Source organism: Cricetulus griseus, chromosome 2, assembly GCF_003668045.3.
Source record: "Cricetulus griseus strain 17A/GY chromosome 2, alternate assembly CriGri-PICRH-1.0, whole genome shotgun sequence".
Lineage (NCBI taxonomy): Eukaryota > Metazoa > Chordata > Mammalia > Rodentia > Cricetidae > Cricetulus > Cricetulus griseus.
In genome coordinates this window covers 212,928,652-212,955,923 of record NC_048595.1, presented here as the reverse complement: position 1 = coordinate 212,955,923, position 27,272 = coordinate 212,928,652, and the positions used below count along the sequence as shown (strand labels likewise).

The following is a 27,272-nucleotide window of genomic DNA, read 5'->3' as shown; positions in this document are numbered from 1 at the left end:
TGCATTTTTCAGTTGGGCATGGTGGAGCACGCCTTTAATGTCAGCACTTTGGAGGCAGAGGCAAGCAGATCTCTGAGTTCGAGGCTACCCTGGTCTACAGAGCAAGTTCTAGAACAGCCAAGACTACACAGAGAAACCCTTTCTCAAAACAGAAAGAAAAAAAGGAAAGGAAAAGAAAAAAGAATAATCAAAGTGCATTTCTATAAACTAGTAACAAAATTACATCAGTCAGATAGAAGAAATTATTTAAAAATATTTAAAGGTGACTTGCAACAAAATAATGAGATTTATTGAACACTGTTAATACAGAGGCCTAAATAAATGGAGTGTTAGGACTTTAGTGGATTCAAAGAGTCATAAAGATAACAGTTCTCTTATTATTCATAGATTTACTTTAATTTGAATTGCAATGGCTTTTGGAATAGAGTTTTAAAAGTCAATCTGAAATTTCTAAGGAAAACCAATGAGACACAGTAGCCAAGGCACTCCTGAAAAAATAGGGAAGGGGATGAGCATGGATGCATGCCTTTAATCTTTTCCCTCAGGAGACAGAGGCAGGTGGATCTCTCTGAGTTTGAGGCCAGCCTGATCTACATAGCAGGTTCTAGGATAGCCAGGACTACATAGATCCTGTCTTTAAAAAAAAAAAAAAAAAGCTGGGCAGTGGTGGTTTATGCCTTTAATCCCAGCACTCAGGAGGCAGAGGCAGGCAGATCTCTGAGTTCAAGGCCAGCCTAGTCTACAAAGTGAGTTCCAAGACAGCTACAGCAGTTACATAGAGAAACCCTGTCTTGAAAAACCAAACCACAATCAAAGAAATAAAGGTGACAATCAAGATGACTTAGTGGGTAAAGGCACTTGCTCCTAAGCCTGATAACCTGAGTTCAACTCCTATCTCTTGCCTGGGGTCCTCAAAATAACATTTTATTTTCTGAATGTAGAACCCTTCCACGTGGTAGAAAAAGAAAACTGACTCCAGCAAGTTGTTCTCTGACTTTGATACATCTCCCACATACATACACAAAATAAAAATGTAATATATTTTTTAATAGTTGAAGGTGAGAAGACTTGTTTTACCATATACCAAGAATAAGCTAGTAATATAATTTAGATAGCAATTTTAGATATGAAGAGACAGGTCATTGGAGCAGAGCATAGAGACTCATAAACTTGACTTACAACACAATGAGTATTGCATGCCTTTAGGAAAAGATGACCTGTTTAAGTAGGTCTGAGACAATTTATCCTTTTGAAAGACAATGACATTGGTCCCCTGCTTAAACAGGAAAGGCAACATCTTTTAAGTCTGATTTAAAAACATTATTAGCAGTGATTTACAGGTAGCAGTATTTCTTAAGACTTGGGAAACTTAAATCATAAAAAGATAATCTTTATTAAAAAATAAGCTGTGAACTAGAAACAAAAGTACATGTAAGGCTTATTACTGACACCACACTATATGAAGAATTACACACATACACACACACACACAAAGACAAAACAAACTACCTAATAGAGTTTTGGGCCAGATTTCAGTAGGTACATGAGAAAAGTAATGGAATGACCATCAGTAATGGCAGACAGTAGAATACCAAATACAAAGTAGGGTGTGGTGGTGCATAGGTGAGGTCATGGAAGCTGGGAAATGAGGCAGGAGGATCTTGAGTTGAAGGCTAGTCTGGATGAAATGGTGATAGCCTATTTCAACAAAGACACCAGGTATGCAACAGCAAAAGATAGTGACTATTCACCAAGGTTGTCAAAAATAAAAACTCCTGACAAGAGTATGCTAACGGTAAATACATCAAACTAATGATTTCTAATCATAATGAAAGTATGTGTCTCTTCTGACTGTGAATTCTCTGGTGGACTTGGAAGCGAAGAAGAGTTTTCACATTTTTAAGTGGTTGGAAAAAAAGTAAAAATGATTTGTAATGTGAAATTCAGTTTCAATGTCCATAAGTAAATGGTTGGAATACTGCTGTATTTTGTTTATGGCTGCATTCTTCTTACAACACAGTTTACTAATCACTGCCCTACGTAAATTCTATCGTACCTGTGTTGAGATATGATTTCCACATAATGCTTAAAATAACAGAAGCCTTTATTAAATTATGGTGTTTGGATCTGTCCTGAATGACTAAAAAGATACTTAGCCATTGATAGTGAACTATAACTGGGACAGTAGTTTCTAGCAGTCTTGGAATTTTACTTTTCTGTGTTTGAAGAATTCTTTATATTTGGCATATATCATTTTATAAATAGAAATATAAAATTTTAAGGTACTGTTAAAAGCCAAATCAGTTTATCACCTTTAGAAACTGACACACTAGTAACTTACACTCAACATTTCATGCCCCATATAGACACGGGAGCCAGTAAGCTTTGTTAAGAGTTTTAGCTAGTATTCCAAGTTATGTTTGTTCTCCTGACCTCTAAACTTGGGACAATAACTGGGAGAAATACTTCAGTGATCACAACGTGATTTTTAAATTATGAGTAGTATTTCACTGTATATACGTGTAGCTCATATTCACATCCTTAGTTGGAAATCTCAAATGTTCTCAAATCTGGAACATTGAATGCACATGAAAAACACTTCAAATGTTTTAGATTTGGGGACATTTCAGATTTTGGATTGTGGAGTTTAACAGATTAAGTCTGTGCATATAGTGCAAAATCTGAAGAACTCCAAAATCTGAGCAGTTCTTATCCCAAGTATTTTGTATAAAGGATGGCCAAAGGTACTAACATGAAATTGAACACAGGTTGTTTTGTAGACATGTTTTCCTTTCTCCTAAGATGTCTGAATGTGCTAAGACAATTTTTTTTTTAAAGGTATAAATGAACTGACAGCAGTATATAGTAGAGTAATGGTCATTTGATTTTAAAGAATGGGTCTGGGGATGTAGCTTATTTGATGAAAGGCTTGCCTAGGTACATGAGATCCTATGTTCGATTCCTGGCTCCACATAAACCTATTATTGTGGCACACACCTATAATCCCAGCCCTGGTAAAGGTAGGAGGAGCAGAAGTTTAAGGTCATCCTTGGCTACCTAGGAGTTTTAGGTCCTCTTGATCTACATGAGATCCTGACTTTATTTGTTTGTTTGTTTAAATCCCCTGCATTAGCAGTCAGACTCTGTGCCAGGTAGTCTACCATGCGAAATGACTCAAATATAAATTACATGCCTACTTTTGTGGTGAGAGCCATTGTGTTGTAACACTGTGTTCTATAATCCTTTCATATTTTCCCATATTTATTAGTAACTACTCACTGCATGTGACACAATCAAATGTCATATTGAATAGTCATGATTTTGAGGCAGAAAAAGTCAGCAAATACACTTGTTCACTCTCACCTTGCAGAGAATGCTGTCTGATGAAAGAACATATATAGGAGATCGAAATCCCTGGAGATGTGAGCAGAAATAATAATTCCTTATGCTTACAAGTATCACTGAATACTTAAATTTTCAGGTGATTTTTCTGGCTGTTGTCTTGTAAAGAACTACTCCAAGTAGTTGATAGATGGACTCACCTGTCCTGACTGTTGAAATAATCCATTTTTGCAGGACACCCTGTGTGAAGCTGGTGTATCACCTGTCAGCCTGCTTCTTCAGGTCATCTGCTTACACAGCTTTCAGCACGGGGCACATGTTCAAGATGTTTCCACTGTGTTTGTGGTGGATTACGTTTGGTCTGCTTCTCTCCTGGTCAGCAGTCACACAGGCCTTTGAACCTTTGTGTTAGCTGCTCAGTGACATGATTCTCAGGCTGCTCCAGAGCTCTTCAAGATAAGCGTATACTTGTTAGAAACAATTTTAGTTAGAGTATCCCAAATGATTATTCAGAGTTGTGAATGAGTTCTTCCCAAGACTTAATAATGATGATATGAGTGTCATGGGATGTAGAAGAGTGGGAAATAGAAACTAAAATATTAGCAACATCAGAGCTAAGGCTAGGTCCTAGGTCTTAGAATTTCTTCTCTTCCCTGCTGTGTGTTCTATCAATGTTTTCTGGGTGAGTATGGACTGAAGTTTCTACATAGGATTTGGTGGGGGAAAGGAGGACAGGAATTAGCCTGAAAAACTGCAGTACGGACAGTAGGGAGAACTCAGTAGTCAGACTGGGATCATTGGCTGCTGAAGATCTTGTACTAATTAATAGTTTGGCTTTTCCTTAAAATTCAGTAGAGCAGTAGAACAGAAAAGGGGTTAAGACCCGTGTTTTGATGAGACTGAAATAGTAGCTTACTGCTATTTTAATTTACTTACCTAGTTACAGGAAGATAAGTACATTTTTACACACTTAACTATTTATATTTCTCTTTTGTTTATATCCTTTGCTCATGTTTCTGTTGGATATTGCTTTGTTAGAGTTACTTATATAGTAATGGAATTTCTTGTTAATGAAATTAATTCATATCTGTTAATGTTTATAATGTTAAATTAATTATATAATCTATTTCCTGGGTATCAAATTTGAGATAGTCTTTTTTTTTTTCTCGTTTTATAGGATATGACCGTGATTTCTGATGAAACCAGATTGGAATAATTTTCATGATATTTGTATATTTATATATGTATATTTTAAAATTTTACATTTGACTTAAAGTGCCATGAGAAAATTTGCATATTGCAAGGTGGTTCTCGCCACCTCCTTGGTTTGGGTACTCTTGGATATGTTCCTGCTGCTTTACTTCAGTGAGTGCAACAAGTGTGATGAGAAGAAGGAGAGAGGACTTCCTGCTGGGGATGGTGAGTGGCCTTTTATACAACTGCTTTCTTAAGTGTATTGCTTGTTTCTATTGATACTGATAATAGTGTTCTATATTTTATGTTTCTATTTAAGATTTATAGCTATATATTTAGATCTGTATAAATTTAAATTTTATATTTTATAAAAAATTTAAATTTATATATAGATTTAAAATTTAAGGTAAATCATAATCCCTAAGTTCCTATGTTTTAATTATATTTCTAACAATGTGGTTAATTCTTCTGACAGTTGAATGTTAAAATGTCATTGAATTGTTCAGTTTTATTTTTATTTAATATTAAATAGGTAATGGACCTGAATAGGTAATGCTGATATTTTGTCAGGGAACATGGAAAATTTAGATTTGGGTTTTTGGGTTTTTTTTGTTTTTGTTGTTGCTTTGTTTTAATTTTTCGAGACAGGGCTTTTCTGTAGTTGTCCTAGAACTCTCTCTGTAGGGAAGGCTGGCCTCAAACTCAGGTTTACCTGCTTCTGCCTCCCAAGTGCTGGGATTAAAAGTGTGTGCCAACATGTCTGATTGGCGGTTTTACTGTTTATAGAAGTGATATTTGGTTGTTCTTCCAGTACAAAAATTTTTGACTATTTAATTTTTAATAAGGAGGAAGACATTCGGTTCCCTAAAATTGGTGATCTAAAAGTTATTTGTGTTAGTGCCTGCTTAGCCATAATTTTTATAGGTGGATTTTTATAACCAGTTCTGCTTAGTTGCTAGAACAGGATGTTAGTAATGCCTAGGTTAGCTCCATCAATGTACTTATAAATTCATGAAATACTAACTTTTACGATTCTGCTGCTTTATAACATTGCTGAGTAACAAAATCCTGCCTTCCTAACTTGATAGAGCCATACACCCTGCTCCCTTAAATCGAAGGGGAAGTGTATCTCTCATTGATAAGAAACATGGTATTCTTTTCCCAAACAAAGGCTTTGCATTTCTTTCACCCTGCTTTTTAGTACATTGTCAGAGTGGAAACTTGTGTTGCTCTGTCTGGAATGCAGAGGCTTAAAGGAAGAGAGAATAGAGAATCTGTAGCACATGAAAATTCACTTGGAGAATGTGTTTAAAGCTCTGATAGGTGCTGGACAATAACAGAAAAAGAGGAGTTGAAGAGATGGTTCAGTAAGGTTAAGGGCATACCGGCTGCTCTTGCAGAGGACCTGGGTTCAGTTCCTTGCACCCATATAGTGGCTCATAACTGTCTGTAACTCCAGTTCCAGGGGATTTGATACATAATGTGCAGGCAAAGCACTCATGCAAAAATAAATTCATCTAAAAAGAATTCCTTCCAGAAACTTGTCAAAGCTGAGTATGGTGTCTGAAGTCTTTGGCATTTGTTAGACTGAAAGAGGATCCTGTGCTATGATGAGGATTTTGGCTCATCTGCAGGCAGTGCCATGCCATCAAAGGATTTCAGACAAGGTGTTAAGTTATCTAACAAGATGGGGACTTTTGAATGAATAGGTGGTTGTGTGACAAGAAGAGAGACGAGGATAGCAAGGACTAGTTGAAGGCTCTCGTGAAAGTTTTAAGTTGACCCTCTGAAGAGCTATTTGGCATTCTAAAAGAATGCAGCAAGGCTAGTGGTCAGTGTCATTTTCTCAAAATGGGAAAACTGCACAGCCCCTTGGAGGCATGAACAGACTGGGAGGGCCCAGAAGAGGCTCTGCTTGATGTGGGCACAGTTTTAACTTGAATATTGTTATACAAAAGCATGAGGTAATTGTTAGGAAGTTGATATCAGTTAAGCTTATTTCTTCTTAGTTCCAGAGCCAGTGCAGAAGCCTCATGAAGGTCCTGGAGAAATGGGGAAACCAGTTGTCATTCCTAAAGAGGATCAAGAAAAGATGAAAGAGATGTTTAAAATCAATCAGTTTAATTTAATGGCAAGTGAGATGATTGCACTCAACAGATCTTTACCAGATGTGAGATTAGAGGGGTAAGTACATCATGTGGTCCTGATCACATTTTTTTTTTCTGTTTTTTTTTTTTTTTTTTGGTTTTTTGAGACAGGGTTTCTCTGTGGCTTTGGAGGCTGTCCTGGAACTAGCTCTTGTAGACCAGGCTGGTCTCAAACTCACATAGATCTGTTTGGCTCTGCCTCCCTGGTGCTGGGATTAAAGGTATGCGCCACTACCGCCCAGCCTCCTGATCACATTTGAATGGAAGGTTTGTCTACATTCTCAAGAAATGCTTTGTGTTAGCGCTTGCTTTTCTGTCAGTTGCTGTTTAACTATATTTGAAGTTTAACTTAAATGCTGATAAAGTAACATTTCAGGATGTTACTGCTCTACTGATTCAGAAACTAGGAAGATGACTACTTCTCCCAACAGATTATTAGGGAATTCTAAACATTTACAAAAATCTTCATATGTTCAACCTTTTACAAAAAGATTTAGTAGTATGTAACTTAAAGCAGTGAAGTGTGTAGTCCTGCACATATTGCTTACTGGATTTTATGTGTAAGTACATAGCTGCGTAGCATCATCCAAACCAAAATATAACTCCTGAAAATTCTCTTTATTTTCCTTTCCAGTTACTTCTCCCACCTCCAGAGACAACTGTTCTTTTGTCCCTTGTAAACATAGAAGATATACCTTCTCCATTATGGAAGACAGATTCTAGACCTCTGCTGTACAACACTGTGTCTGTAGACAGCAGTACCTAGTTCCATGCATAAGAATTCTTTTAAAAGGAGCTGGAGAGATGTGGCTCAGGAGTTAAGAGCTTGTACTGCTCTTCAGGGGACCCAAATTTGACTCCAAGCACCTACAGTGAGCAGCTCACAACCACTTATAATTCCAGCTTCAGGGGGATCCCTCTTCTAGCCTCTGAGGGTACCTGCACTCACATGCACATTTCACACAAACACATACATTTACATACCCCACACTTAGAAAAATAAATCTTTGCGTGCCTTTACAAGTAGAATATTATAAGTATATTTAAAAATTTAGATCAAGGCCTTTAATGCCTTTAATCTTAGCACTTAGAAGGTAGAGGCAGGCATATTTCTGAGATCAAGACCAGCCTGGTCTATATGGTTCTGGGGATATATAGGAAGACCCTAAAACAAGATAAAAAATGGAAAATTTAAATCATATTATCAGTTCCTACAAAAATATAACTGCTGGAGAAAAGCAGAAATTATAAAGTTCCATAATTATTAAATCAGTAAATTATTTAAGGCCTTTATACACAGACATACATAAACAAATAATAATAAACTTCCATTCATACACAGCCTTGTCTCTTTATGTGCATCTAAGGAAGAAACAAATCCAGTCCTTTATTAGAAAAAGAAGGACCATACCAGTGTGCATCACGAAATTCGGTCTTCAGTGTGGAAATTAGATAAGGGTATAATAAACAAGTAGTGTTAGCTTATCTCACTGATAGCATAGATTCGGACTTAACAAATGAAAAGTTAGTTGAATCTAGCAATGTGTAAATTTTATACGTTCAGTTTTATATCAAGCTAGTATATTCCAGACATGGGAAGCTAAACTTGTTAAAATTTACCACAGTAACAGAAAAAGGATGTGTTGATACGGTTGTTTCATTAAATACAGAGAAAATATTTGATAAAATTTGTTGCTGTGGAGATATGCCTTAAGGAAAGGAACGTCAAAAGGAACTTCCTTAATCTGATCTGTAGGGCATCTAAACAGAGCAACATGAAAACCCTTAAATCAAATACCCATGTTGAATAATGATTCTGGAAGGTCAGGGACATACACAGTGCTAGTTGTTACTACTTATGTTCAGTGTTACACTGGAGGTCTTGGCCAGGTAAGACAAATACATAAGAGTCTTAAGGACTTGATGCTGTCATACATTTTTGGAAAGTAATTTGTTGTAGCATATTGAAAATGTGTTGGTACATGTAGAAAGCTTTGTTGTTGGCTGTCAGCTCATAAATAACAACATGGAGACTTATTATTATGAAAACTTGACCTTAGTGTAGGCTTGTCCCATAGCCATATAACCTGAATCAATCCATTTATATTAATTGATGTTTTGCTTCATGGCTTTTTAACCTCTTTTCATTCTTTATGTCCAACTCCCTCCATTTCTTGGTGTCTGATCCACCCCTTGATTATTCCTCTCTCTGCCCAGAAGTCCTGCCCATCTCTCCTGCCTAGCTATTGGCCATTCAGCTTCTTATTGCACTAGTCACAGCAATACATCTTCACACAGTGTACAAATATTCCCCACCATCTCCTCCTTTTTTGTCTAAATAGGAAAGGTTTAAATTCTAACATAGTAAAACTGTGCACAATAAGAACAATTAATCAAGTAAGGATTAAGTTCACATTGTCCAGTCCATTTGTAGTTGGCAAATTTGGAGAAATTACTTTATTCTTTATTATCTATTCTATCTTAATGAATCCAGCATTTTATACCTAAACCTTTTTTTTTTGTTTGTTTTGTTTTGTTTTTTTGAGACAGGGTTTCTTTGTGTAGCTTTGAAGCCTGTCCTGGCACTTGCTCTGGAGACCATTCTGGCCTCGAACTCACAGAGATCCACCTGCCTCTACCTCCTGAGTGCTGGGTTAAAGGCATGCGCCACCAACGCCTAGTCCCTAAACCATTTTTTATCATAACTTATCATCCTAAAATACCATTTTAGAACTTAAAACATTTCTTATAAACAACTTAAATTTTTATGTCTTTCAACCTTTTTAAACTTTACATCTCTTATGTGTTTTTTTTTTTTTCTGAATTTGGTAACAAGGAAAACTGTAACTATAACCATATTGTCTTCAACCCCATCAAACATCTGAGAAGGATAAAATATTACCTGAATAAACAGGAAGTGCCGAGCAAGCAAATTCCAAACCTATAGAAATGACAGAAACAACTGGCTGCTTGGACAGTCAGCCAAGGTTCCTCTGTAATGTTAGGACATCTGTCTTTGGCCTACAGGCCTAGAGTATCTGACAGACTTTTCTGTGAAGCAGGAATTTAGAAGGACTGTCCTACCTTATCCTGGCAAGTCACCTTTTTTTGTGTGTCCTGCTTATCCAGTATGGACAGCACACTCTTAGGAGTCAAGGCAAGGACAGTTCCTTACCCAGTGTCACAATGAAAGCGAACTTCATATGGAGGTTCTTTGATGCCTCTCGTCATTTTATGAAGTCATGAAAAACCTTATGTTACTAAAACATTTTAAGTGCCATATTCTGTAGGTCTCTGAAGTATTTGAGTACCACCTATTTATCTAAAATATATCTCTGTTTTACCTTGAAAACATACATAGCATGACTACAAGTTTGATTATTATAGGTGTCTACTAACCTGTATTTCTTAATTATTCTAAACAGTTTGTAAACAGAAGCTTTCAAGGACCAGAACTTTATATTAGATTTTTAAATGAGTTGCAAATTATAATACCTTAAATAAGAATAGAATCGTATTTACAGTATGTATAACAAAAATAACATTAATTTTGTATCAAGACACAAAAATCCATACCAATGTAAAATATTTGAGGCTAGTAATTGCTTTTTTAGTATGTAACTAGATTCAATAATCTACCCTTTTATCCTGTCATTTCTGTATCTACCCTTTTTCTTTTTAGAATAAGATCCCTGAATCTAATCATCTTTGTTTAGTTTTTTTCCTGACCATTACCAATAACAACTTGTAGCCAACCTCCCAAATGATTATAAACATCCATAACCCACTGAACCACCAAAAACCATCTGCCCCACTTCTTGGGAATGAGGGCATCATGTTCTCTAGACTGCTTCCTGTTGTCTGGGGGCAATGGTATCTTTAAGGGACCCTGAGAAATTTGAGATAGTGGTCAAGTCCTGGGAAAACTAGCCATAACATTTGTTGTCCAGTCTCTGTATAATGAGAAAGCTCAAGACTTTTCTGAAGTCCTGGCTAGTTTGTGAGACTGGACCATCTCAACCAGCAGCCTTGAAGCAGTTCTGCATGCAGAAATTTGGGGAAACTGCAAGAGAAGCACTATGAGAAGCTGGATCACCTGGGCTACCCCTTTTCATTGGTGTCTGGTCCCCTTTCTCTGAAAACACACAAGCTTTCAAAGGTAACATACATATCTGTATTAGCACAGGTATGGAATGTGTGGTGTGCACAAATCAGCTAAAGATTTTTTTGTTTTATGTTTGAGCAGATAAAATACATGTAAACTATCTTTTAGGTTTTTTTGGTTTATTTCTGTATGTCCGTAGCGCAAATTTCCACCAATCATATCTGATCTCTATTAACCTTGAATGAATCCACAGCCTTTCGTTTTCTGTGGAAACAAAAGCATGCCCTCTACCCCAAAGCAATATAGTTTTTGACTTCCATTTTAAAGTTAAGGCATTCCTAAAGTTATCTAGGCTGGTTTAATTCAGCAGTCCCTTCCATAATCCGGTGTCTCTTAGCAGCTGTTGTTTTCTGTTCATTAGCATTCAAAAAAATTCAAAATTGACACAACACCATACAGGATCTAGCACTGCATATTTTCTATCTTTACAAGGCTTATCCCTTTTACATTATTTTATTCTCTCTTTAAAGATTTTATTTTATTATCTATAAACTCTTTTTCTATGACTGTCTGTACCAATTTTCTTCTCTTAATCCTACATGTTTTTTAAAAACACATTATAACCTGTTTAGAGGTTTGTTTGTTTCTACCTGAATCTATACTGAGCATATGCATTGTTCTCTGATGGAGTGAGACAAATCTTTAGCTGTTATGTCAGCCACCATCAGATCAGCTGAGTGCATGGCACTGGAAGATGGCTCCAGCCTGCAGGCAACAGCTTTTTGACTTCAAGCACCAGCCGGCCTGAGAAACTGTCCTGAACTTTTTTTCTTTCTTAGGTCTTGTGTTTGGATATTCAAGCCCCATGTTGGGCCATTTATAGACAGATTTTTCTTTTTGGGCTGCCAGCTCACAAAAAAATGATGCAAAGACTTATTGTTAAATATGAAAGCTTGTTTCTAACTAGCTTTTCCAACTTAAATTAACCCGTACTTTTTTTTTTTTTTTTTTTTTTTGGTTTTTTTGAGACAGGGTTTCTCTATGGCTTTGGTTTCTCTATGGCTCCTGGAACTAGCTCTTGTAGACCAGGCTGGTCTTGAACTCACAGAGATCCGCCTGCCTCTGTCTCCCAAGTGCTGGGATTAAAGGTGTACCACCACCCGGCTAGCCCATACTTTTTAATCTACATTTTTCCACGTGGTTCTTATTTCATCTCCCATTATGCTATCCTGGTTATTCCACATCTGGCTGGTGACTCTGCCTTCTTCCCAGAGCTCTCTCTGCCCAGAAGTCCCAACTATACCTCCTGCCTAGGTATTGGTTGTTTATGTTTTTATGAAACCAATCACAGTGACACATCTTTACACAATGTAAAGGAATATTCCACAACAGGTACATGTCAATCAGCATTTACATCCTTCATGGTCCAGCAGTTTCATGCCTAGATATGTTGTTAGAAATGTCTATATGTATGCAATAGGAGACAAAGACAAAATGTTCATAGCAATACGTCTGTATTGGTTCCAAAATTTAAAATGTCTGAACTTCTTTTAGTAAAGTAGAAGGTCTGGAATGTGGTGCTTTCCTTTAATCACAGCACTTGGGAAGCAGAGGCAGAAGAATTCCTATTAATTCACAAGGCTAATCTGGTCTACAGAGTGAGTTCCAGGCCATTCAGGCTACACAGTGAGACCCTGTGTCAAACAGCAACAGCAGCAAATAGTAAATAGAATAGGATACTTTGTAGTCGTAGAAATAACAAAAACTGTGAGTCTTGACAACATAATAGCAAAATAGTCACACAATTTATATAGAATATTGTTTATGAGAAAGTCAAAACAGACCAAGTAAAACTTTTCAGAAAAACCCTAGTTTTTCCTTTAGGGACAAATGACATGACAGTAGCAACAGAGTAGTTTATGAGGATATGTCAGTGTTTTCTTCTCACGTAGTGATTGTTAACATGGTCCTTTACTCTGTACTAGCTCATTCAGCTCACAATTATGGGGTATGTTTTGTTTTGTTTCAGTTCTGGGAGTTGAGCCCAACAAATTTGTTTTGTGTGCTCTATATTTGCTATGTTTTTATAATACAATCAATTTGGGAATGAGTGGGATGTGAAGCACTTTATAGCTGTGCATCTGCAGTAAAGCAGCTATAATGAGGTGAGGGAAGATGGGGGATAGTTTTAAATAGTAGTTGTGTGCTGATGGAAATGACCCAGTTAAGGGGAACATTTTTAAAGAGTTGTTAAAAGCAAAGAGTTTGGATATCAGGTAGAAGTTTTATAGACAAGAACAGATCATTTAAGCCCTCTAGAGGAAAAGCATGATTTCGAAGTCCTGATACTTACAGGATGGTGTGTGTATGTTGGTGGCCTTGTGGAAATTCACTTCTGGTAGCTTTTATTCTTTTGTGAAATTGGAAACAATGTTGTAAGTGAGGAAGACAAAGTTTTAGAAATCTGAGATGTGAGAGAGTTTGAAGGCGTTCTCTAGGAAAGTATAATGCTGCTAGAGTGTGGGGAGAACCCACATGAGGATTGTAGTTAATTTAAAATGAGACTATCCAGCCTGGTTGGGGTTTTGTGAGCCACATAGAACAACCCAAGCACAGATGCACAACTAAGGTAAAGTTGGATTGAACTAAGTTTTAATTAAATTTAATTTGTCTAGCTTTCTGCTTAATGTCTTTTTCATTTTTTCCCCTTCCTTTCCTGTTTTGCTAATGGGCACAGTTTGAGCTGATACAGATTTCAGCTTCTAACTATTTTGTTGGAGCTGTACATTTTGTTTTTATTCATTCAGTGTAGCCCCTGCTATAAATGGTCAAGGTGTGGATCTACTTTTACTTACATGCTTGTTCATATCCATGTAATGCAGTTTTGATCTGAGCATTCATACTTAATTAAGTGTTGGGCCTTTCTCAGTAGAGCTGCTTTACCGTTAACTCCAGTTTGGTCTTCTGGACCAACTTGTATATAATACCTTGATAGTGACATAGTCCCAGTTGGCTCTGCCATTTACTAGCTTGTGATTACCAGACTCACCTATGTCCCAGAATCCTTATGTAAAACAGAGAGGTTAAGATGGGTGATTGTGAGGATTTATCCAGTGCTGTGATATTTCCCAGTACCTGGGATACACAGGGCCCTTCTGATCCAAGAGTGAGCTCTGTGTCCACTGGGGATTCTTGAGAGAACCTGACTTCCAAAGAGGATTTACAGTGAATTGCCAAGTCAGAAATATAGACTAGCATTAGTTCATCCTCACACAGGAGCTGAGCAGCATCTGCTGTTGAGAGCTGATCCCCAAATGGAAAGATAGTGTTCCTAGCCTGTGATTTCCTCACCACACTTGTAAATCCAAAAACCCCTTGTTTCTAGAGTATAACTTAACTGGTCTGGATCATTCTTTGTCTGCCTGCAATTTTACTGTCTTATGAGCTGCCAAGATCATATTTTCTGAAAGGCACAGGAAGAAAGGGTGGCGTTGGCCCAATGTTAAGATTGGTTAAGTACAAGTAGAATCAATGAGTAATTTTTATAATGTGTGATCTTAGGAAAGGAGCCCTTAATAAAATCCCAAGTTAGTCAGAGGCCAAATCTACCTATATAGTTCACTAATGTTTAAGAAGTAATAATGGTACCATTTATTGAGTGATAATTGTGTAGCAGTCTGTGTGAACATCATACTTACATAGTTGTCAAAATCAGACCTAGACTAAATGACCTATCTCAAGTTTGCTTAGGAAGTGACCCAAATCAAGTTGGATTCCTGGTCTCCATGACTGTGCTGCTACTTGTAAGGCTAATCTCAGTTGACCTTATTCTGAGCACACACAGAAAAGACTTGTAACAGGACCAAGCACTGCCTGCTAGATAGCCAGGCTTCTTATGAAGTGTTCATTATTATTGGTAAAACATAGTAATCGAACATATTTAGTAGGTCATAAACAGTGCATGAAAAGCACAATTCATTTAGAGAGACATGGAGAAGAGGGTTGGAGTATATATGATATATATTATTACCTTGACTTGAAAAAATCCTCTTTCATACAATGCTACAGTGCTTGGATATGGATTATGAGGGGCCAGATTTTGGTCATAAATGTTGTATTTGATATGTGATTATACACTTACTAGCTGTCAATTTGACCAAGTTTCCTCATTTCTCTAATCATAGTTTCCTCATCTGTAAAACTCCTCTAATTCCAGGGTCCTGGCTAAAAGTTAATTAGCAGGACCTTTGCAGACTAGTGTCCTAAGAGTTAGGCTAGCACTGAATTTTAACTATTGAAAACAAATAACCAATCCAGCTGTAGAGAGGGAGGATTGATGAGCCAAGTGATCAAGACCATCCTAAGGAAACCCACAGAAACAGCTGACCTGAGCAAGTGGGAGCTCAAGGACCCCAGTCTGACAGCTGGGGAACCAGCATAGGACAAAACCAGGCCTCCTGAACATGGCTGTCAATTGGGGGGCTTGGGCAGTCTGTGGGGCCTCTGACAGTGGAACCAGTATTTATCCCTAGTGCACGAATGGACTTTGGGAGCCCATAACACATAGAGGGATACTCTCTCAGCCTAGACACATGGGGGAGGACCTAGGCCCTACCCCAAATGATGTGACAGACTTTGATGATCCCCCATAGAAGGCCTCACCCTCCCTCCCTAAGGAGTGGATGGGGGCGGGAAGATGGTGGGGGATGTGGGAGGAGGGGAGGGAGAGGGAACTGGGATTGGTATGTAAAATAAGGTTGTTTTTAAATTAAACTTTTAAAAAGGATAAAGAAAAGAACCCTGGGGAAACTTCATCTCTTGCTGTCTAAGGGACAATGCAGGACTGGAGGGGAGCTGTTTTCCTCCTTTTTTCACTGTTTTCTTCACTACCACAGCTTTCAGGCAATTTTGCATAAGCAACACAGATGTGGCCACAGTGACTAGACAAGAGAAATCTTTGTCTCTTGTCTGGTCCACAAAGCATGGGTAGATTCACCACTGCTTTTCTTTCTCTGCTTCCCACCAAGACACATAACAGTGCAGATGAAGAGTGCTGATGTCTATCAGTAGTGAGTGGAAAAATAAATTACTATATATGTTCATGGGATAGGTAGTATGCTGCAGTAAAAATAAACTGCAAAGCTGACTCAGCAGTTAAGAGCACCATCTGCTCATCTGATTCCCAGCACACACATGGCTGGTCATAAACCATTGGTAACACCAGTTCTAGGGGATCCAGTGCACTCTTTTTGCCTCTGTGGATACTAGGTACACACATGACACTAGGGTGTGCACACAAGCAAAACACCCATACACACAAAAATAAAACTAAAGCCAGTTGGTTCTCGAAGTACAGTTTGAGATGAATAATATAGCCTTAGTTTATTCTCTGTTAAAATGAACTAACCCAGCCAGTTGTGGTGCATACCTTTAAATCCCTGTACTTGTAAATCCCTGTACTTGGGAGGCAGATGTAGGTGGATCTCTATGAGCTCCAGGGTGATTTGGTCTGCATATCAGGTTCCAGGCCAGCCAGGGCTACATTGTGAGTCCCAGTCTCAAATAAATAAACAAACAAACAATAAAATGAATTAACCCCCAAACCTGATTGAGAGCTTATTTTAACAATATAAGTAATATCTTGAAAATAATTTTTATTTAAATCTATTACTTTTTATCAGTATTACTTATTATACATGCAACATTGGTCAAAACTTAAATGGAAAAACCACTAAGAGTCTCATCATTAGCACAAACTTTATTCTGTTCTGTCAACTTTTCTAGTACAGATTTATTTACTCTAGTGTCTTAACTCACTTTTATAAAGGCATTTGCTTTGTCTCTAGGTGTAAAACAAAGGTGTATCCAGATAACCTTCCTACAACAAGCGTGGTGATTGTTTTCCACAATGAAGCATGGAGCACACTTCTTCGAACAGTCCATAGTGTCATTAATCGCTCACCAAGACACATGATAGAAGAGATTGTTCTTGTAGATGATGCCAGTGAAAGAGGTAAATTTTATATTTTAATGCCAGTGATGTCAGACCTTTGATCACTAACAGTTTGCAAACTACTGCTATAATTTAACCTAATAATTGTATGTAAACTTGCAATTTATCTAAAAATTCTTGGCATTTAAACTTAATCACACAGTGAGTTACCTTGTTGTAAAACTTAAAAAGTATTACTTTAGTGTTTAATTGTGCTGCATCTTAATCTTATCAGAAAAAATAAATAATGCTTTAAAATGTTTAGTTGATGTAGACTAGGAAGAAACCCATACAGCTTCATTAGAATTTTCTCTGTGGAAAGTTGCAGTTCTGATCATGAATGAAGGAATTTAGTTCTGAGTGGCAGGAAGAACTTTTGCAGCAGAATGGAGTCAGACTGGAGTTCTCTATTCTTCCGTCTTTAGTTAAGTGCATAGAGTGAGTAAGCGCAATTAAAGTGGCATGTAATGTGACCCTATGCTCACAAGTCTCTGTCACATCTCTTGCTCAGACACCCTTCTGAGAATATCAAGACTTTTCACAGATTTAGAATATCCTAATCTGTCTCATGAAACACTCAGGAAAAGGTACACTAGTTAAAGGTAACTTGGACCACCACTGTTTATTCTGAACCCTCTTGGAGACTTCACACTGCAGAATGCTATAGAACAGACATCACTTGCTGAAATCAGAAACCCAGTATTGCCCAATTGCTTTATTTTTTTTCCACAGGCCATCTATGCCATAGTACTCACTAGTGTCATGTGCTGTATCAGTATTTCTCTGTTCACACAGGGAAGATTTTTAAGTATTTTTAATTTTGCATCTGTGTGGACTCATACACAATGAGCACAGGTGTTCATGTAGGTCAGAAGAAAGCATCAGGTCCACTGGAGCTGGAGTTACAGGCAGTTCTGAGTCTCCCAATGTGGTTTTAGAAACTGAACTTGGATCCTCTGGAAGAGCAGCAAGTGCTCTTAAGCCCTGAACCATCTCTCAAGCCCCTCATGCCTTTCTTATTGAACTTTAAGCTTCATAGCCCATCATTTCCACCTCTTTGAATGGTAAACAGTGCTTTTTCCTGTTCTTTCATTGCATCTGCTGAGATGATTATAGTCAAATATTACACCCGCTCCTGGCTGTTTCCATACTATGTATATTTAAAGGTAATTATATCTATTCATGTCATATTGTTTGTGCTAATAGTTTGGTCTTATTATATGCCAGCTTACACAGGTTTAAGTAAAAAATAAGATAGTTCTCAGGTGCCCTTATTTTACCTCCTTAATCTATCAAATTTTGTACACACAGAAGACATTTATGTCTTTTTATGACATTATGTATTTTTCATTATATAATTAAATGTCTAAGTGAAGGAGAACTATTATTAATTAAGTAAACCACACTTAGAGAGTAACTGTAGACAGGCCAGGTGAGATGGCTCAGGAGGTAACGGAGCTTGTGTTCAGTCCCAGGAACCCACGTGGAAGAAGAGAGCTGACTCAAAAGTTGTGCTTTGACCTCCATGCCTGCTGTGGCATCTATTTACCTGCACTCACACCCACATCACATATACACACAATGATACTAAAGAAAACGATAAGATAAAGTGTTCCAAAATGTCAAAAAAGATAATTGCTTACAATAAATATAAAACATAAGTTGATAATTTTTTTAGTTAAAAGCCAATTCTTGTAGAAAATTAAGTTAATTTAAGGACTGGTATATATAGTATACCTTGCTTAATGATAGTGATAGTTCTTAGAAATGCATCATCAGATAATTTTCCACAAATTAAAATGGCTGGGATGTTACTAAGCAGTATCATCTTATGTTCTGTTGGCATATGTGCTCTCTATTGTGGGCTGAAATACCATGCTGAGTCATGTAACTGTACAGACATTAATCTTTCCAGTGACTTGGACTTGGTTTAATTTATTTATTTATGGGAAGATTTTTTCTCAGACAATAATTTTATTTTTCTGTCTTTCTTCTTTCCCCCAGAGTTTTTCTTACTCTATGAGTATACAAAAAGGCTGTGTAGAATAGGAAGTTTTTGTAGGATGTGGTTACATTAGAAATATGTGTGTACCTACAACTCTGAAGTGACATAAACTCACACATTGCAACTCTTTCTCCACTTTCTTATTGTGGGACTTCCTTAGCACTCCAATGTGTATGGACCTGTAAGAGAAAACTTGTGTGGACAAATATCTACTTTGTTACTAGGTGGGGTCTCCTGAGTGCCACCCCAGGTTCCCTGATTAGAGGTCTGAGTCTCCTTTTTCTGCCTAAAAAGTCTTGAGAATCCTTTTCCCTGTTTCTGGTATCTGGGAACCACCAGTTACCACATTCTGCAGTTAATATTGCATGCAGGTTGCCATCCAGATGGAGAGCTATAGAGTGCAGTTTTATCTGGCATCATTGTTTAGATGATAATTGGGAGGCTCAGTAACTGGAGCAAACTTTTTACTTCTAAGTAACTCTTCTAAGTCTGCTTTTTCTTATTCCAGAGATAGAATATTTCTCACCTGGACTCTAAAACAGACCAACCAGTCTTGCCTTTCTGTGTTAGTGTTCACTTTTCCCCCATCTGTTCTCCACAGTACAGTAGAGTAAGCATTTAAGAGGAAACACACAGGGCTCAGTGGTTAAGAGCACTGGTTACTCTTCCAGAGGACCTGGGTTCTATTCCCAACACCCAAATGATGGCTCACAATCATTTATAATTCTAGCCCCAGGGGACTCAGTACTACCCTCTTCTGGCTTCCTTGAACACCAAGCACAGGTGATGAAGAGACATACATGTAGGCAAAAACCCATATACAAAAAAGTAAAAGTAAATCTGTTTTGTTTTGTTTTTTGAGACAGGTTCTCTGTGTAGTCCTGACTCAAATTCAGAGATCTGTCTTCCTTAGCCTCCCGAGTGCTGGGATTAAAGGTGTGTACCACCACTGTCCAGAAAAAGTAAATCTTTTTGTTTTTTGTTTTTCGGGACAGGATTTCTTCATGTAACAGTCCTGGCTGTCCAGAATCTCACTTTGTAGACCAGGCTGGCCTCAAACTCACTGAGATCTGCCTGCATCTGTCTCCAGAGTGCTGGGTTTAACTGTCCAGCAAAAGTAAATCTTATGTGTGTGTGTGTATATATATATATATATATTTCAAAAGATATTTTAATGGAAATATTTGCTCTTTATTTTTTTAATTATTTTATTTGAATTAGAAACAAGATTGTTTTACATGAAAATTCCAGTTCCCTCTCCCTCCCCTCCTTCCCTGCCCGCCCCCCAACTAACGTCCTACCTATCCCATACCCTTTCTGCTCCCCAGGGAGGGTGAGGCCTTACACAGGGGGTCTTCCGAGTCTGTCATATCCTTTGGGATAGGGCCTAGGCCCACCCCCTTGTTTCTAGACTCAGGGAGTATCCCTCTATGTCGGATGGGCTCCCAAAGTCTATTCCTATGCTAGGGATAAGTACCAATCTACTACAAGAGGCCCCATAGATTTCCAAGGTCTCCTCACTGACATCCACGTTCATGGGGTCTGGATCAGTCCCATGCTGGTTTCCCAGCTATCAGTCTAGGGACTAAGAAGTCCCCGTTCAGGTCAGCTGTTTCTGTGGAGCAAAAGTAAATCTTAAAGTACGGAAATAAGATTGCACTTCTCCAGGGCTTGTATGACCTGGCCCCGTCTGGCAACTCCAGTTCATATTTTGAGCCATTTACTCCTGCCTTATTCCCATACTCCTGCTTTTGTCTACAGCTTACTTTGAACTGGTTCAAAGTGTCACCGTCTTTCCCACCTGGGGGTCTTCACCTGTACTGGTGCTGCTCCCATGCCTAGAGTGCCATTCTTTAGGAAATGTTCTTCATCACCCTTCCAGCCCTGCCACCATCTAATCACCCTGACCTTCTCTGTACTGCCACAGAGACTGAACACAGCTCTCACCAGAGTTTCGAGTGTAGTATCTGTAGTTTCTTTATAGGTAGACCCTTCATTAGTGCTGCCGTTCACTGTTATATGCATTCTCTGTCCCAGAGCTTACTTGGCCTGATCATACTGGGTTTTTGTTGTTTTTTATAGTGTTCTAGCTAATATTTCTCAGATATTTCTGGGAACAGCATTGTTTTTCCTTCTTAACATGTACATTTTAAGTAGGCTTGGTGCGTGGTGCATATTGTTTTTTTTTTTAATTTTTAGTGAACTGAGATATAAATGTCCAAGTATGTATTCTGCATATATAACACAACTATAAGGTAAAGTGAGGTATTTGATAGAGCTCTATCTGTATGAACAAGTCAGATGGAAATTAAAACCTTGTGTATACTTGGGGAGTGAAACACACAATCCTTAGTGGCTCAGTAGGACTGTGTTGCTACATGCAAGGGGAAGGAGCCAGCAAAGGCTCTAAGTGCTGTGTAGGAGGTCATCTGTAGATTTAACAATGTAATTAACTTCCTATTAGGTTAGCTCAGAGCCTAAAAGCACACATTACATTTCCCCCAAAGTTGCCTTTGGGTGATGCTACTACTAAGGGGCAACAAATTCTTATCTAGTAAAGTGACAATCAATGACTCCTTTGTGACTATTTTTTTTTAATTTATTGTGTGTGTTTTTCTCTCTCTCTGTGAGAGAGACAGAGACAGACAGACAGACAGACAGACAGACAGACAGACAGACAGACGTTGCCTGTATATATACACCAAGGTATACATAGATGTCAGAGGACAACTTTTTGGAGTCTGTTCTCTCCTTCCATCACATGGGTCCCAGGAATCAAACTCAGGCTGTAGACAAGTACCTTTACCCAACTGAGCCACCTTACCAGCTGTATTGTAACTTAATTTTGGCCTCCTTGTAGGAGTGGAAATACTGTGTATTTCCAGTTGAATCTTAGAGTACTCACTAAACAGTAAGAATTGTAGCACCGTGATAAATATCTTAGAATATTGCCAGTGGGAACACAAAATGTGAAGTAAATCTGCCCTTCCTCAGAAACCTTTGAAGTCAGAAATTATAAACAATTAAAGCGCTATTAAATACTAGTGTATATACAAATGTTCAAGACAAATTTCACTAGTACCAGCAAGTGGCAAAATCTCTTGACAACCTCATGCTGTATGGAGGAGTGGGGCTTATTTATAGGACAACAGTCAGCAGGATATTTAAGGAGGAGGGGTTTCTAATCATCAATACCTTCCCAGGACTTGATTCTTATAAAGTTAGGTATGAACTAAAAACACATATTTCCAAGTGCCCATTGTATAAAAGTCATGAAGGTTTCAGAAATGCCACGAAAATTTGTTACAGTGCTACAGAATCATGCATTAAAAACTTTGTTACTAGTAAAAAGGGGGAGGCATATTAATCCCATACTCGGAAGGCAGAGGCAGGCCAACTCTGAGTTTGAGGCCAACCTAGTCTATACAGCAAGTTCCAGGACAGCCAGGGCTATTACATGGAGAAACTGTGTCTCGAAAAACAAAACAAACCCAACTTTTTGTTGTTGCTGTTGATAGACAGGACAATATTAATAGTTTTCAGAAATAGGACTTGTGATAAATTAACTATTTGATCAACTTTAAGGTATTAGAGCATATCTCATACTCACCCACAGATGATTCTGTTTAGTTCTAGACATGTGGACTAACTGCTAATCCACATTTGTGCAGATTCAGGGTCCACACTCCTGTGTTCTATTGGCCCTTTTGTTATGTTCTGTTTGCTTGTTGGGTTGGTGTTTTGAGACAGGGTCTTGCTACAAAGCCTAGGCCAGTCTGGCCTCAATCTTGAGAACCTCATTTCTCTGTTCCATCCCCCTAGTACTGGATTACAGATATCCCCACTTTGCCTGGCCAGTATTCGTACAGAGCTCTGTCCAGCGTAAAAGGATGGATTTGCAGTGAGGCAAGCCTGGGCCATAACAAACTGTCACATGGATCAAATTCATGTAATGTTCCGAGAGCTTAGATATTCATTTTTAAGGTATGTGTAACAATACAGCCTTACAGGTCATTGTGAAGATCAACACATTTAACAGTATGTGGAACTGTCACAAACCCACTCACTGCTAGTATAAAAATGTTTTTTCTCAGATTGGCATTGTTCAAATTTTCTTACTCAGAATCTTCTCACCTTATGACTTAGTTCATGAAATCATAGTACTGTTTTTGAAATACTATTTTTAGCACAAATGTTAGGAAATAAGTTAACAGAAAACGAGATTAGTGATCTGATATATAGCCCAGTCTTTTTGGAGGGTTTTGGATTTCTGATGATGTTACTAGTGTCTCATTCTGATCTTACCAAACAATCACTTTGCTCCCATTTGTCCACCTGTTCCATCTTACAGGAAGCACTTGGATTCTTGCTTTCAGTATTCAAGCAGCCCCTTAGTCTTTTACCATGAATTCTGTGAATTGCTGAAGTCTTAGAAGACAGAGCTAGTCATAGAAACTCTCCAAATCAGTATTCCCTTCCCTAAATAGACTGTATACTTACTTTAACTCACATTAGTTAGAAAGACATGGCCCCATCACCTTCAATAGTTTGTGATTGGGGGGCAGGGGAGGAGGGAAGGGAGAGGGACCTGGGATTGACATGTAAAATAATCTTTCTAATTAAAATAAAATAATTAAAAATAGTTTGTGATTCACATTTGTCTGGCAGGGATCTTTCTTTGCCTTTCAGTTCCTGTCTAGCATTTCTCTTACAAGTTTTTCATTTTCTGCTTCCTGTTGAGTATATAGTCAGAGACCATGTTATCGGAAAGATACTTTATTTCTGCCTTGGAAGAAATACCCAATTTTTAAAATTATAATAGCTGTGACATACTGTTTCTTCTGTCTATTGTGATCTAGATTTAACATTCTTTTGTTTTGTTTTTTGAGACAGGGTTTCTCTGTATAGACTTAGCTGTCTTGGAACTCTTTCTGTAGACAAAGATGTCCTTGAACTCAGATCTGCCTACCTTGCCTCTCTATTGCTGGTATTAAAGGCATGTGCCACACTGCCTTGCCTAAATTTAATAATCTTAAGCTGCTTTTTTCTGTTTTGTGTATGTGTTGGGTGTATTGTTTTGTTTTTGAGACAGGATCTCAAAACTCCCTGTGTGCATATAGTGGCCTCAAACACAAAATCCTCCTACTTCTGCTTTGCAGGGTTAGGATTAAAGTGTGTGCTGTCATACCTGGCTGGGCTACTTTGCTTCTATTGCAGATCCTCCTTCAGCATGATTAGCAAGAGAATTGTGAAGCCTGACAGATGCATGGTGACATGCCTGTCCTGGGCAATACTTGAGCCATATGTACTATCTTTGTGTTCTTGTAGCAAAATAGAGACAGCTAGTTGATACCACTGTGAAATTAGAAGGCTTCCTTCAGGGAATGGCAAGGAGCCTCACTAGAATTACTCTGTCAGTATGTATATGTTGAAGGAATGCTGCAAAATCAAAATTGCTTTAAGTTCGGTTGATGCCAGTTCGTTCTTTTTTTTTTTTCCATGCTTTTGTTATATTTTCAGACTTTTTGAAAAGACCTCTAGAGAGTTATGTGAAAAAACTCAAGGTGCCAGTTCACGTAATTCGAATGGAACAACGTTCTGGGTTGATCAGAGCTAGATTAAAAGGAGCTGCTGTGTCCAAAGGCCAAGTGATCACCTTCTTGGATGCACATTGTGAGTGTACGGCAGGGTGGTTGGAGCCTCTCTTAGCCAGGATCAAACATGACAGGTAATTTTCTGGAATTTATGAACTTGTTTAGTATTTTTTATTTTATTTATTTTTTTTGTTGTTTGTTTGTTTGTTTGTTTGTTTGAGACAGGGTTTCTCTGTGTAGCTTTGGAGCCTGTCCTGGAACTAGCTCTTGTAGATCAGGCTGGTCTCAACTTCCTGGATCCACCTTCCTCTGCCTCCCAAGTATTGGGATTAAAGGTGTGAGCCACCACTACCTGGCTTATTTAGTATTTTTGTCTTAGACTGTGTGGAACATTGCAAAATTTTGTTTTTAAATAAATATAAATGTACCATTCTCTCAAAATGCCTTCAAGAGTGCTCCAAACCGAATACAAAGAAGACCACATTCTTAAAGTCTGATTACTAACAAATTTGCAAACTCTCCTGATAGGGATCAATTAGACAGCATGTTGTAGAATACTCTGTGCTCTAGGTTGACCAGACAGGATCAGAACCGGTAGACAGTGATGAACTCCAGGAAAGTTTGCTGTCCAGGGGGCAGGCAGATTTTCTCCTGTTTGTTGATTGTTGACATTTTCATAGGGACTTCAGCTCTCATCTTAGTTGAGTTCCTGCTTGCCCCAGCAATTTGACCTTAAAGCTGTCCACATCAACTTTAAGGCTTAGATTGTATAGAGTAGATTTCACTAGCCCAGTGGAGAATGGAAGGTGTAAGGTCATTTCACTTATTCTCTTTGTTAGCAAATGGTGGCACTACAGCTATCTTCTCAGACATAAAACAAACCAGCATTGCACTAAAAAAAAAAAAGAACATGCAGCAGTTTACAAAAGAGATCATTACCCTGAAGAATCAAAAGAATAGAAAATCTCTCTAAATATTTTTCCATAAGTAAAAGGTGACTGGTTTAGGAGATTCTTGCTTGCACAAAGTAAAACTTTAGATACATGATCCTGGACCCATACAAAGAAGGTAGTATGTGTTATATAGGAAAGAATTGACTAAAACAACTACTAAAATAACTTACAGTTTGGGCTCTATAGTGGATTATATATCTTTAATAATGTCAAAGTGATGGATAAATATTAAAAGTTTTTTTTCCTAAGTTCACTGAGTTGACACAAAAAGAAAGAAGAAAGAAATTAAGAAAAATAAACACAAAGTGAGAGCAAAAAAGCTGTCTATTCACTGAAGTCAGCTGTGTTTTGTGGTGTCTGCTGAATTCTGGGGTACTGTTTGTCCCTTGATAAATGTACAAGTTGAGGGTGACAAGTGCAAAGTCTAGTCCCTACTCATGGTGAGGCTTGCTGTTAATGTAAAACTGGGATGCTAAAATTTATACCTAGTGAGAATGAGAACTGGATCACACACAGCAGAGGAATCCATTGTGTGTAGGAGGCGAAGAGTGCTCCCGTCAAGATGTTTGAACACAATATAGAAAAAGTAGGAAAGTGAACTATTTTTATGAGGCTAAAATAATATTAATTTTAAAAAGACAGTAAAGACCTATGATTTAAATTTTTAAAAATTGTGTGTGTGTGTGTGTGTGTGTGCGTGCGTGCGTGCGTGCGTGCGTGCGTGCGTGCGTGCGTGCGTGCGTGCGTGTGTGTGTGTGTGTGTGTGTGTGTGTGTGTGCCTGGTAATCAAACTCAGGATTGTTAGGCTTGGAAGCAGGCACCTTTAGCTACTGAGCCAGCTTGCTGGGCGGGGCAGGCACACCAATGAGGGGGAAAAAAAGCCATGATACTCATGGAGAGGTTAAGGCACAACTTGTAGAAGTTTGTTTTCTCCTTGTACACCGTGTTTCATAGAATTGAACTCAGGTGATTAAGTTCCTTTACTCTCTAAACCATCTCACCAGCCCATGGGAAAGATTTACCTTCCTTCCTTCCTTCCTTCCTTCCTTCCTTCCTTCCTTCCTTCCTTCCTTCCTTCCTCTCTCCCTCCCTCCCTCCCTCCCTCTTTCCCTCCCTCTCTCCCCTCCCTCTCCCTCCCTCCTCCCTCCCTCCCTCCCTCCCTCCCTCCCTCCTCCCTCCCTCCCTCCTCCCTCCCTCCCTCCTCCCTCTTTCCCTCCTCTCCCTCCCTCCTCCCTCTTTCCCTCCCCTCTCCCTCCCTCCCTCTCCCTCCCTCCCTCTTTCCCTCCCCCTCTTTTCCCTCCCTCTTTCCCTCCCTCCCTCCCTTCTCCCCCCCTCCTCCTCCCTCCTCCTCTCTCCCTTATTTCCTTCCTTCCTTTTCTCTCTGTAGCTCTGGCTGTCCTGGAATTCCCTCTATAGACCAGGCTGGCCTCAAACTAACAGAGATCCTTCTGCCTCTGCCTCTGCCTCTGCCTCTGCCTCCCGAGTGCTGAGATTAAAGGCATGCACCACACTGCCTGATTGGGAAAGACTTCTTTATAAACACCAATAGAATGGATATAGTATCACATCCTATAAACTATATCTACCAAAGGCTGTATTTGGGACACTTTTCCTTCAAAAGAGCTGTTGTCATTTGAGTGTTTTTAGGTATGTGTATGTTTCTTTTAAGCCAGATGGAAAATTGATGAACATATGATCACACAGTCCATATGAAAAAATATAAACCTGAAAGAAAAAAATCCCTTCTAGTAACTAAAAAATTAAAATTTCATCTGGTTGTGGTGATACACATCTTTAGTCCCAGCAGTTGGGAGGCAGAGGCAGAAGGATCTCTGAGTTCAAGTCCAGCCTAGTCTACATGGTGAGTTCCTGGAAAACCAGGACTACATAGAGAGCCATTGTCTCAAGAAAAAAAAAAACCCAAAACACAAACAAGCAAA

General features: G+C 38.5%; 1 protein-coding gene across 4 annotated transcripts in view; it reads left to right on the top strand.

Moving 5' to 3' along the window:
* The window catches only part of Galnt1 (polypeptide N-acetylgalactosaminyltransferase 1), an 80,230-nt gene that overhangs the window by 29,107 nt on the left and 23,851 nt on the right, over positions 1-27,272 (top strand). For 2 of the 4 annotated variants that reach the window (XM_027400575.2, XM_027400576.2), the window contains exons 3-6: positions 4,520-4,761; positions 6,546-6,720; positions 16,635-16,801; positions 24,306-24,513. In XM_027400575.2, the coding sequence (XP_027256376.1) occupies positions 4,623-4,761; positions 6,546-6,720; positions 16,635-16,801; positions 24,306-24,513 (689 nt within the window). In that variant the 5' untranslated portion in view covers positions 4,520-4,622. Of the gene's footprint in view, positions 1-3,576; positions 3,718-4,519; positions 4,762-6,545; positions 6,721-16,634; positions 16,802-24,305; positions 24,514-27,272 lie in introns of those variants that run through there. The other 2 variants (XM_035440246.1, XM_027400578.2) reach the window with 2 other exon arrangements.